The sequence below is a fragment of the Gopherus flavomarginatus genome, chromosome 3 (assembly GCF_025201925.1).
Source record: "Gopherus flavomarginatus isolate rGopFla2 chromosome 3, rGopFla2.mat.asm, whole genome shotgun sequence".
Lineage (NCBI taxonomy): Eukaryota > Metazoa > Chordata > Testudines > Testudinidae > Gopherus > Gopherus flavomarginatus.
The window spans coordinates 201354106-201367261 of record NC_066619.1 but is presented as its reverse complement, the minus strand read 5'-3'; the positions used below and the strand labels follow the sequence as shown (position 1 = coordinate 201367261).

The 13156-nt window shown below is 40.8% G+C and overlaps 1 protein-coding gene across 2 annotated transcripts in view; it reads left to right on the top strand.

Moving 5' to 3' along the window:
• The window catches only part of GATB (glutamyl-tRNA amidotransferase subunit B), a 56345-nt gene that overhangs the window by 16976 nt on the left and 26213 nt on the right, over positions 1 to 13156 (top strand). The window contains exons 3-5 of one of the 2 annotated variants that reach the window (XM_050946484.1): positions 6898 to 7011; positions 10906 to 11104; positions 12189 to 12311. In XM_050946484.1, the coding sequence (XP_050802441.1) occupies positions 6898 to 7011; positions 10906 to 11104; positions 12189 to 12311 (436 nt within the window). Of the gene's footprint in view, positions 1 to 6897; positions 7016 to 10905; positions 11105 to 12188; positions 12312 to 13156 lie in introns of both variants that reach the window. The other variant, XM_050946485.1, reaches the window with a different exon arrangement.

Below are 13156 nucleotides of genomic sequence, written 5' to 3'. Positions count from 1 at the left end.
CTAGTAGATGTTTATGCTGTTGAAGGTGCTATCTCAGATGGACTTAAAAGCGAGGTTCTGTCTAAACTGATCTTGCACCTAAAGATAAGGTCATGCAAAGAATCTTTACATCTTCTCCAGCAGTGGAAGGAGTAGTGGAAGGAGTAGACTAGTTTCTATACAAATAGATCTTCGCAAAGTTATTCTTTTATTTCATTGGCTCTTTGTTACCATGGTACCGCTAGCAAGATAATGTAGCTGGGAGGGGTGGAGGGAGGATGATATTGATGCCATCATTGACATGGTTTTCCAATACAAACAATTTACATTTTCTTTATGAGAGAACTTTTTAGGAATTCCCTAGAAATAAATATCCATGACAGATGTTAGGAGGAGGAAAATGTTTAGAATTCTTTGTAGGTGCCGGGTTTTGTTCAGATCTATTCCAGCAGTTCCATATCTTTCTCTCAAAACCAGGACTGTGCAAGCATTTCAGACTGGCAGCTTGTCAGTTCAAGCCAATAATTTAAATTCTCAGTGCTAGTCAAAGCTGTCAAATTAATAACGTTGTACTACATAAATAAGCTGGGGAACTTACTCTGGGTCATTAGTAAGGAAAGTTTTCACACACAAAATTGATGTTTATCATTATAGATTATTCTAAAAGCTGTGCATATTCTGAGGAGACATAGTAGTTTTCCTAACCGTCTGAGTTACCCAGGTGCAAAACTTAGATGATAAAACTGCAGCCCAGGCAGAAGAAAAGTGAGTATTTAAGCCTAATCACTCTTTTGAGGTAGCTAATACATAGACAGGATCACTTCACTTGACAATGAAGTAAGCACAGCAGCATTATCCAATGGTTAGGAAGTGAAGAATACTGTATTTTGCTGAAAATTAAGTGGGTAGTTAGGTGGTGAAAGTTAGTTGTTACATGAGTAAAAATATAGTCCGGACAGACACTTGGGTTAGCATGCTCTGGTGCACGCGCAGAGCGTCATAGGATTCGTAATGGCTACAAGTAGCAGTGATTGGTTTTGCATCTCATTCCCAAAAAGAGCAGCTCTGGAAGCGTGATTCTGGGCCCCCATTCAATATTTACTCAGAGGGTAGAGTGCCACTTTAAGTCACCAACCCCACTTTGTGCAGCACTTGAGCATTATTGGAGGTCTCCTATTCAACTATTGACCTATACAGCCCTGCTTAGCTTGTGGGATCTAACAGGATCACACATTAAGGAGATAAAACCACAGGCCATGGAGGGAGAGAGGGAAAGTTGCCTGGGGAATTTGAAATTTCATGTTTTTTTGTTTTGTTTTGTTTTTTTAAAATTCCGTGGTCAGACTAAAATTGTGATAAAATGCAAGCTTTCAGTAATCAGTGCTGTCTATTGTCAGGAACATTAAAATACTAATTGTGTAAGAAACTATAATTATGATATTAAAACAAATAAGTACTTGAACATTATACAGTATGTTTCTCTCTGGCATTGAGGACTAATTGAGCCCATTTTGCTGCTGGTCAACATTCAAACTGGAAATTATTCTTATCTGTGCTTTATTTCCTCTCCCCCACCCACCCACCGCCAAATTTTTTTTACAACTAAAATAAGACTCAGCAGACAGAGTATCCAAGCCAGAAGCATGTAGTTGCAATAAGGAGATAATAGTACTCCGGTTAAGTGCCATAAATATGTAATCCCTTTTCTTCTTTTTGGGAGGAAAAAAAGTTTTTATTCTTTTAATTATATTAAGGAGTTGTATCCCATTGTAGTAGAGCTTTGATTTCTCAATTGCTAAAGAGGCAACCCAAAACCAAATCTGTGAGGTTTCTTTTTTGGGGGGAGGGAAAGAGGAAGTTTATTTTGTTCTATTAATAAAACTCCAGTGTAGTGAGATCCTAATTACTATGTCCAATTTAAATGTTGTGTGTGCGACCCGGGATACCTGGGGTGTAGCCTTCACTGAAAATGCTAGGGTCAGAGCAGGCTGTAAAAGGACAGCAGATTTTCCAAAAACTGGTGGTTCACACTGAAGTTACTCACCAACTAGTCATGAACTGTGCTCCTGATCTCACACATTGGTTATCAAGAAGCTGAAAAAAGAAATCATACAGCTCCCTTTATTGCATTCCAGTTCTCCGGCTCCTAATTAGCAAATCGATCCAGTAAGGTGAGAAGTAATTTTAAAACTCTTCTTGCTATACAAAATGTTCTTCTGATCCCCAAAGGACGTGCCACATTGCCAGGTCACTCTGCCAGCCAATTCCTTAATATTTAAAACTAAAGGTTTATTATTAAAAAAAAAGAGAGATTTGTTAAATGGTAAAGCAGTCAGATACATACAGAGATTTAAAGTACATATATCAGGTTCTTAGAGTTTGTTGGCTTGAGAGTCCCTCTGGAACACATCCAACGCTTGGATAGATCATTCAGTCCTTTGTTCAGAGCTTTAGTTTGTAGAAAAGTTGCTCCAGAGGTGAGAAGCAGGATTGAAAACCAAATGAAGATGATGCAGCTGCCTTTTATAGCCTTTGCCATGTGGCTTGTACATCCTCTCCCTAAGCACATAGGCCTGGAAAAACCTTGGAGTCCCTTATCCATAGGCATGTCCCTACGCATCTGGCTGACTCAGATGGAGCCCCAGGCTTCTGTTCCATGGGTTCTTTGTATAGCTAATTGCCTTTGATAGGCCATCAAGCAAGCTAGATAGTGCTGGTGCCCTTTTGTCTTGGGATGTCACCCAGAAGCACAGTACACGTTTGAAATACAGATATATCAAAAATATATAATTCACAATACAAAGATGATACAAACCTGTAAACAAGATTATCATACTTGGCAAATCATAACATTTTCACAGATACCTTACACTGCATATCTGGTAAGATTCATTGCAATTTTATAATACTGGTATCAATAATATCATAGTGTCTCACATATGCCATACAGCATCAGTGTGATTTTACTTTTTTTTAAGTGTCTGATATATAATGAAAATAATAATTTGAAGGACACGATGAGGTCAAATTTGACCTGAAGATTAAGCTTCATAAAAATTATCTTTTGTGAGACTCGAGACCAATAGAAATGTTCCTCCTGAAATTGAAAAGTGAATTCAGTCGGCAACATATTTTTAAAACTAACTTTGTGTTTGCCATATAGAGATTGTATCATTATGCAATGTATAAATAACCTTAAAGTGAAATTGCCAAAATATTAACTATAGGAATAAAAGGAAAATTTGTTAATCTGTTTTCATGGTTGTCATAAACAGATAGCTAAGGGTTAATGTCTCTTTCACCTGAACCACCTGACCAGAGGACCAATCAGGAAACAGGATTTTTTTCAACTCTGGGTGGAGGGAATTTTGTGTCTGAGTCTTTGTCTGTCTGCCTGCTTTTCTCTCAGCTTTGAGAAGTGATTTCTGTTTTCTAATCTTCTATTTCCAAGTGTGAGTACCAAACATGGTTTTGTTGTTTTTGTATTTACATGTCTATAGTGGCTGGAGTGCTTTGATTTGTATTCTTTTTGAATAAGGCTGTTTATTCAATATTCTTTTAAGCAATTGACCCTGTATTTGTCACCTTAATACAGAGAGACCATTTTTATGTATTTTTCTTTCTTTTTATATAAAGCTTTCTTTTTAAGACCTGTTGGAGTTTTCTTTAGTGGGGAAACTCCAGGGAATTGGGTCTGCAGCTCACCAGGGAATTGGTGGGAGGAAGAAATCAGAGGGAGATCTATGTGTGTTGGATTTGCTAGCCTGATTTTGCATTCCCTCTGGGTGAAGAGGAAAGTGCTTTTGTTTCCAGGACTGGAATTACAGAGGGTGGACTCCCTCTGTTTAGATTCACAGAGCTTGTGTCTGTGTATCTCTCCAGGAGCACCTGGAGGGGGGAGAAGGGAAAAGGTTTATTTCCCTTTGTTGTGAGACTCAAGGGATTTGGGTCTTGGGGTCCCCAGGGAAGGTTTTCGGGGGGACCAGAGTGCCCCAAAACACTCTAATTTTTTGGGTGGTGGCAGCATTACCAGGTCCAAGCTGGTAACTAAGCTTGGAGGTTTTCATGCTAACCCCCATATTTTGGACGCTAAGGTCCAAATCTGGGACTAAGTTGTGACAATGGTTCAAACTGGTAAATACAAAAAGCAAACGATTACATAAATAGAAAAAAATCAGTATTACTTGTGTCATGGTATGAGTCCCCACTCTGAACCTTAGCGTCCAAAAGATGGGGTGCCAACATGAATACCCCTAAGCTTAATTACCAGCTTAGAACTTGTAGTGCTGCCACCAACCAGCAATTGCAGTGCCTGGTACACTCTGGTCCCCCCAAAACCTTCCCAGGGGACCCCAAGACCCAGATCCTCTGGATCTTAACACAAGGAAAGTAAACCCTTTCCCCCACCATTGCCTCTCCCAGGCTTCCCCTCCCTGGGTTACCCTGGAAGATCACTGTGATTCAAACTCCTTGAATCTTAAAACAGAGAGGAATTCACCTTCCCCTCCCCTTCTCTCCCCCTCCCAGATTCTCCCTGAGAGAGAGACAGTAATCTTAACGTAGAGAGAAATCAGGCTTTTCCTCCCCCCTTCTCTCCTTCTTCCCTCCAATTTCCTGGTGAGTGCAGACTCCCTCCCCTGGGGTCTTACACAAGATAACCAAAAAATCAATGAGGTTCTAAAAAAGAAAAGCTTTTAATAAAAGAAAGAAAAAAGTAAAAGTTGTCTCTGTAAAATTAAGATGGCAAATGTTACAGGGTCTTTCAGCTTATAGACGCTAGAGAAAATCCTCCCCCCAGCACAAATACAGGTTTCAGCAACAGAGATACAATCCTTTCAGCAAATACACATTTGCAAATAAAGAAAACAAACAAAAAGACTAAACCGCCTTCCTAATTGGTACTTACTAAATTGAACAGAAGAGGCTGTTTCAGAAATTTGGAGATATCTGCTTACATGTCTGGTCCCTCTCAGAACCCAGAGAGAACAAAAACCCCGCGAAACAGCCCAAAACAAAGGCTTCCCTCCACCGAGATTTGCAAGTATCTTGTCTTCTGATTGGTCCTCTTGTCAGTTGTTCCAGGTTCACTGTTTGTTAACCCGTTAGAGGTAAAAGAGACATTAACCCTTAACTATCTGTTTAACAACTTGTAAAGATGTCTCCATTTTTATCACCTGTGATGGTATCTGTAACATAGGTAAGGGAATTTCAGTACTTAAATGATTTTATCTTGACACTATCTCTTTAACAATCCTATGGCGGGCCCGGGCTTGCGGGGCTCAGGCAGAGGGGCTGTTTCATTGCTGTGTAGACTTCCAGGCTCGGGCTGAACTTCTGAGTTCTGAAGGAACTCAAATGTGAAATTGCAGAACTACTAACTAGTCTGTAACCTATCATTTAAATCAGCTTCTGTACCAAATGACTGGATGATAGCTAATGTGACACCAATTTTTTAAAAAGGCTGCAGAAGTGATCCTGGCAATTACAGGTTGGTAAGCCTGACTTAAGTGCTGGGCAAACTTGTTGAAAATACAGTAAAGAACAAAATTGTCAGACACATAGATGAACATAATTTGTTGGGAAGAGTAAACATAGTTTTTTGTAAAGGGAAATCATGCCTTACCAATCTGCTAGAATTCTTTGAGGAGGGTCAACAAGCATGTGGACAAGGGGGATCCAGTGGATATAGTGTATTTAGATTTTCAGAAAGCCTTTGATAAGGTCCGTCACCAAAGGCTCTTAAGCATAGTAAGCTGCCACAGGATAAGAAGGAAGGTTCTCTCATGGATTGTTAACTGGTTAAAAGATAGGAAACAAAGGGTAGGAATAAACAGTCAGAATGGTGAGAGGTAAATATGACAGAGGTCTATAAAATCATGACTGGTGTGGAGAAAGTAAATAAGGAAGTGTTATTTACTCCTTCTCATAACACAAGAACTAGGGGTCACCAAATTAAATTAATAGTCAGCAGGTTGAAAACAAACAAAAGGAAGTATTTCTTCATACAACACACAGTCAACCTGTGGAACTCTTTGCCAGAGGATTTGTGAAGGCAAAGAGGCTATAACAGGGTTCAGAAAAAGAACTAGATAAATTCATGGAGGATAGGTCCATCAATGGCTATTAGCCAGCATCGCAGGGATGGTGTCCCTAGGCTCTGTTTGCCAGAAGCTGGGAATGAGTGATAGGGGATGGATCACTTGATGATTACCTGTTCATTGCCTCTGGGGCACCTGGCATTGACCACACTTGGAAGACAGGATACTGGGTAGATGGACCTTTGGTCTGACCCAGTATGGCTGTTCTTAGGGTGGGAGGGATAGCTCAGTGGTTTGAGCATTGGCCTGCTAAACCCAGAGTTGTGAGTTCAGCCCTTGAGGGGGCCACTTAGGGATCTGGGGCAAAATCAGTACTTGGTCCTGCTAGTGAAGGCAGGGGGCTTCGGGGTCCCTTCCAGTTCTAGGAGATAGGTATATCTCCATTATTATGTACTTATGACCCTCCTACCCTTCAGGGCCTAGAGTCACGGCTCCAGCCTGAGCCTGGAAGTCAACACAGCGATGAAAGAACATGAGCCCAAGTCAGCTAGCACAGGCCAGCTGCATGTTTTTCTTTGCTGTGTAGACATACCCTGTGAAGGTTTGGGGGTGTCAAGGGTACTGGTTATGTTTGCAAAAGAAGCAATCCCCAAAACACTCATGCAGCATACAACAAAACAGCTGTATGGTTTTATTTTCCATATAAAACTTTGCAGATTTGTAGCTGCTGCCAGACTGAAGAATATGAGTTACTCACGCAAGAAAACAGAGATAATGCCTACTGAAGGCAAGCAAAATTGAATATACGCTCTGTGTAAGGCAGCGTGTGGGAGAAGCATTTGTTATATAGTGAATGAGTAAAATTGTCATGTTTCTTCAGGCTCTCAACAGGAGATGTGTAGAAGCAGCAGTGATGACAGGCCTCGCACTGAACTGCAGCATAAACAAGAAGTCCTTGTTTGACAGAAAACACTATTTCTATGCAGATCTGCCTGTAAGTATGCATTATAGTTGGTCCCTCTATAGCTGTAGAAAAGGATGAGTCTGGAGTAGGACTGGCATTAGCAAAGAGATGCTTTTTATGTTTTCAGGCAGTGTTCTGCCCAAACTAACAGGATGCTGCACCAAGCCCTGATGAATAGATAGCTATACCCTAGTGCTCACTGATTGAATATGATTGCCCTGATTGCTGACTCCTTGCTTAGCCTCACGATTCCAGTGGCTTTATGTAATTGAATTAGGAGACGGAGCTGCTGTGCCCGTACTTTTTCTATTCCTAGTATTAGCACTAATTGTCTGTTAGGGTACCAGTCTGATAATAGCCCCTCTTTTAAAATGAATGTGTAGCAAACACATTACAATAGTATAAACTTCATAGCATCTGTTTTTTTTTTTTGTTTTTGCTATTAAATTTAAGGACCTATAAATATCACATTTGCTTTTCAAACATTCTAATCTTTGCCAGGATCTTGAACGAACTTAATAAATGTGCCTTTGCCACATGCAGTAATAGGTTTGGAGCCTGTGGATTGCTTTCATATTTGGAATAAACTGTCTTTGGAAGTGAGCTGCGCTTGACAAAGTCAAGTAAGAATATGGAAATTAGTTGAGAGTCTGGTTTTACCTTTTTGACAGCGTACAGCAGAGCTCAAAGACCTTATTATTGTTTTAACAAAGTCACGGTTCTAACTTTAAAGATGGCCTTTCCCTCCATATATTTGTTCTGGATGTTGTTGAACATAAAAGTGGCCTGTAAAGGGAAAAACAATGGATTTGCTTCACTTTGCTTTTTTGAATAAAGAAGACTTGAATGCTTTCTCCTGCTTGTGTTTTACCCAAGAAAAATCAGAAATATCAAATCTTAATTTCCCAGTTTTTCTTGGAGGTGTCCTTGGAGGTCCAGAGAATTAGGGAGGAAGTGTTCTTCAGGCCATAGATCAATGTGTAGAGGTGTTGAAATGTTAATCAAAGATTTTTTCTCCCAACTGTTTGTTCAGGCATTTGAGATTTTTTAAGAACGTAAGGCACAGAATTTTTTAATAAAATTCCATTTTCCTCCTCATTTTATGTCCTTGGAAGAAAGATGATATTATGGTTAATGCATAGCTGAGACCCAGGAGATCTAGGTTCAATTTCCATCTCTACTAGAAATGTCCTGTTTGTCTTTGGGCAAGTTGTTACCTCTGTGCCTCAGTTCCCTATCTATGAAATGAGCATAATGCTTCCCTACCTTGCTTGCAGGGATGTTGAGGATAAAGTCATTAATATTTGTGACACACTAGAGCCCCAATCCACAAAGTAACTTAGGTGTTGCGATGCTTAAAGAGTCTCAGGGCCAGATAAAGAGCGACAGTGAGGCTGACTATATAGCCTGGTGGCTAGGGCACCCATGTGGGAGGAGGGGGACCTAGGGTCCAGTCCCCATGCTCCAATTACTATTTATTTTTTATACATAATGAAACAGCTGCAACAGGAGAGGTTGAGGGAGCCACACAGAATATCCCATATCTCAGAGGTTAGAGCACTCTCTTGAGAGGTAGGAGATCCCTGTTCAAATCCTTTCTCCTCCCTCAGGCAGAGGGGGGAATTGAACCTGGGTTTCCCACATCCCAGATGATTGCTCTAAGCACTGGGGTAAAAGTTGTAAGGTAAGTGCTGTTGGTGCCTGATTTTGAATGGAACCTCATCTGGTAGGCAGCCACTGAGCACATTTCCCATATTGGGCCCTCCAGGCAAGGTAGGCAGGTGAACATCTGTCTTCCCTGGGTTCATGGATAACTCTGGGACTAGGCAGGAGATAGGCATCTGGATGCCTAAGAGGAAGGCAGCATTGTGCATACCCTGAGGCAGCAACGTAGGTGCCTAGGTAACTTTGCCCTGAGAACTTAGGTACCAAGTGAATTTAGGCACCTAGAGGGTTAGGCAGGAGTGGAAAAAGTTTTGTGGATTGCAGTGGAGCCTAAAACTGGGACTTAAACACCTATGTATCTGTGTGGATCTGGGCCTCCATACTATAGTAATGGAGGACGTATAAGTACCTAGATAGTTACTTTGGTTGTCAATACACTCCTAGTTCTGCAGTCATCATCGATAGTCTTCCTGATAAAAACAGTAAGTTGACGAGAGCTGAAATTCTAAACAAGCAGGAGAAAAAAGTAGAAACAAAAGATGCCAAGCCTAGCTTTTCAAACTGGCTTTATGCATCATGAAGAAGAAGAAGAAAAAAGAATTCACAAACCCAATTGCTGGTCACCTTTAAATTGTAGGTGGTTCTGCTCCTACATTAAAGAATGTTCTGACTTTCCTGGTGGTGATCACTCCTCCAATAAAGAATGAAGCAAAGTAAAAATTAGTCCATCTGTTTTGAAAGAGAGAGCAATGGGAAGATATATCTTCAGGTAGCATACATAGTACATAGGCACTGTGTTCTGCCACTACTTAATGGCTTATATTATAGCATCTTTTAGTCAAATAATTAGGAAAATTTGGGTCAAGAAGATACCTGACACATTCTATTAGCTTTAAACACACAGAACTCAGGATCTAGCAGCTGGCATCTATAGTGTTGACACTAGCTGTAAAATGTCCAGCCTGCATTTCCTAATAAGGCAGTTTTCTCAGGAGCCCTGTAATAAGATACAGAGTTTAAGCTAATGAACTGAATGGAATAGATAAAATAAATCTTGCTCTTAGGGTCTTTTGACAATGGGATTATTGTTACTCCTGAAAAGGGGGCTTCGGATGGGAATTGGGATTCTTGTTCTTTATTGTCACGCACCATTTGAGGCTTTTTAAAAAAAATCACTTTAATGAGAAGCTAGGGGAGGCAGGAAAAGCTATGTGCATAGATTATATTGAGCCTATAGAATGGAGTCAATTGTCTCATTTTTATTATAGTGCTTAAAACTAGATTTGGCAGAATTCAATTTTTATTTTTTATGGTTTGGATGGATAATATCAATGTTTATTTTTAAGCATTTGTTTTGTTTTATCTCTTTACATTTTCACAGCTGCATGAAATTATGGGGGGTGTCAGACATATTTAATGACTAGACATTGAGATTCAAAAAGCTCAAGCTTTATCACTGTTAAAAACACAAATTGACAATATCACATGTCAAAATATGTAAAGTAAACATCCTGAAATCAAACTCTAAAAAGTTCTCCGGCCTATCTGAAATGTTGATTATCATTGTTAGAAATATTTTTTTCGTCAGTTTGTGTGTATACAGTGAAATTGATGTTTATTGATTAAAACTCTAATACTGTACTACCAAGCGTTCTTACAACTAGAAGTTTGCACACTTCACTGCTTATGTAGTTCAAGTTGTACACCCAGCTTGGCCCTTTCCCCTCCACTCCAGCTGGGCCCCTCTCCCCTGCTAGTCAGATCCAAACACTGTTGATTTTGGTGAAAATCAGAGAAGGCTGATTTTCCACTAAAACTAGGCTTCCCCAGTTTTTCGATTTTCACCAAAATCAATAGGGTTCTGGCCAGTGGGGGAGAGGGGCCCAGCCAGAGTGAGGGACAGGGATAAGGGGGCCCTGGCTAGACTCACCCCTGTGTCCAGACTGACTGTTCCCTTGCTACAGGCCTCTGTGTGAGGGGTCACTGTCTCTACCTATATCCTGAGTGACCAAATGGCTATTTTAGTGGAAATCAGGCTTTTCTAGTTTTTCAGATTTTCACCAACAACAATAGAGCTCTGGCCAGAGTAGGCGTGACAGTCCCAGCTATTCGTGTGGGGGGGGGGAGGGCTGGCATGTGGGGGCAAGGGGCCTGGCAGAGGGGGTTGGGCCTGAGTAGGGCCAGTCCATCTTGGGACAAGAATTGAAATTATTGTTCATGTAACTGCAATTCTGAACACAGACCTGATTCTGTATGCAGGCTGGCTATCAAATCACTCAGCAGAGACTTCCTGTTGCTGTGAATGGTAGTCTTTCATACAGCCTCTGTGTAGGGGGAAAAAAGAACCAGATGGTAACCAGGACTGTGAGGATTAAGCAGATCCAGTTGGAACAAGACAGCGGAAAGAGTCTTCATGATGACACAAGGAGCCAGACTCTCATTGACTTGAACAGGGCTGGTAGGCTTGGATCACTTTCTTATCCCCTCAGTCTTTCTATGTATGGGCTGAATATTTAAAACTCATTGGAGTGGCAGGGGCGGGGTGGACTCTGGTTTGTTGCTTTCAATATAAATTTTTAAATGCGTTTAAAAAAAAAATTCCATATCTGGCTGATGTCCATTTTTTCTGGCCTGTTTGCTGATGAGACAGTGGCACTGGCCAGTCAGAAGGCTAGTGGCTCAGTTTCTCAAACCTGTCTGCCAGCCAACTTCCAAATAAGACCTTTAACATGTCAAGGGGGTATTCAGTGGGACAGAGGAGCCACTTATGCTCCTGCAGCTGTAAGTGTTGTTTAAAAAGTGCAGACTCTGACTGAAGCAATGTGGCAGAAATGCACAGACGGCAGAGTGGGTTGCCAGTGCTTGAGTCAGAAATGGCTTTTCACTTTTAGCTTTTATAAAAACAATCACTTTCTCCATAAAGCTCTAAAATGTCTATTGTATAAATCAAACGCTGACCAACAAATCCATGTACCTAAATGTGTAGTTAGGTGCCTAAATGCCTGGCCTGATTTTCAGAGATGATGAGCATCCACAGCTGCCAGTGAAGTTGAGAGCTGCAGGTGCTCATCACTGCTGAAAATCAAAACATTTAGTTATGCGCCTAACTATGGATTTAGATACCTAACTTTAGGCCCCACACTTGCAAATATTGACTAATACCTTTACTGTAGGAAGTTGTCGGAAAACTGTGATTGCATTAAATTACCTGACTGTAATGAGAAAATGAAATTGGGAAATCAAGTGGCCTGTTTGTAGGAGCTTTCTCAGAGGAAAGAGGAATAATTTTTCCATCTGTTCCCTATGTCATCAAAGGGGGTAGTATGCAGAAATGCCTTTAAGTTAAATCTTGGACTATTTTTGGTTTTCTTTTTATGTGACAATTCTGCAGATAGCCCCATTTTGACAGTTGTTAAATAAAAAAAGGCTTCCCAGTTTTCTCAAACAAACCCAAATGCTGTCATGTGTTTAGCTTGTTGCACTTTAATATGTCAAGATCAAAAGCTATTGCTAGGAATCTCGTTTCTCTCTCTTTCTGGTAGGTGTTGGCCTCATGGAGGTTGTCATGGAGCCTGATATGAGCTCTGGGGAAGAGGCAGCTGCAGCAGTCAGAGAGCTTCAGCTTATTCTTCAAACACTTGGGAGCAGCCAGGCAATCATGGCAGGTAAAGGAGCGGGCAGGGCAATGCCCTCCAGTTAATTGTAATTCTCTGCATGTGCAGGGGTAGTTTCACAACTTCTGGTTATGTTGCTCTGTAGTTGCCTAACATTTAGCATTTTCTTAATGCTGCTTCCTTCTTTTAAAATCTTCAGTGTCTGTATAAGGTCAGCTATGCTTCAAGTGTCTTTATAGGCCCAGCTTCCTCTGCAGCACTTATATTTTTATACTGCCGCATACATCAATTTTAGATGATCGACCGGGGCAGGATGAAAGAGCACAGCGTTCTTGTTATTTTTCACTTATTGTCTTTCTCTGCTCATCTTGCATGTACTTAACTGTAGATGGGAAACATTGTAACAGTGATTAGTAGTTGAGAGTGAAGGCTCCCGGCACAGATGATTGTGTAAGTTAAATTTCGGGTGTAAATTGATCATAAAACAGATGTTCAGCAGTGAACCAGTGCAACTTAGTGATTTAACATCACATTCAGCCCCTGAGGTAAGCAAGTGCAACTCCTAGTGAGTTCAATCAGAGTTGTGCCTGCTCAGCCCAAAGTGGATTGTGACCCTGGGAATATTGGGGAATGGTTCAGGTTTAATTTGAAATAATGGGTAATTAATAGTTCTTAGATATTAAGCTCTCTGGAGCAGGTATCTTCATATGTATTTATGCAGAGGGACATTGATCCTGACTTAGGCTTCTGGACACTACTGTAATAAACAGAATATTAGTGGACGACTATTTTATCTTGTACCCTCAGGCTACCTGCTTTTTCTGAGGCAACTTCCACTGCCTCAAGATCTGATTGTCTTCACTTACAGTAGTTTTACACTATTGTAACTCCGGTGG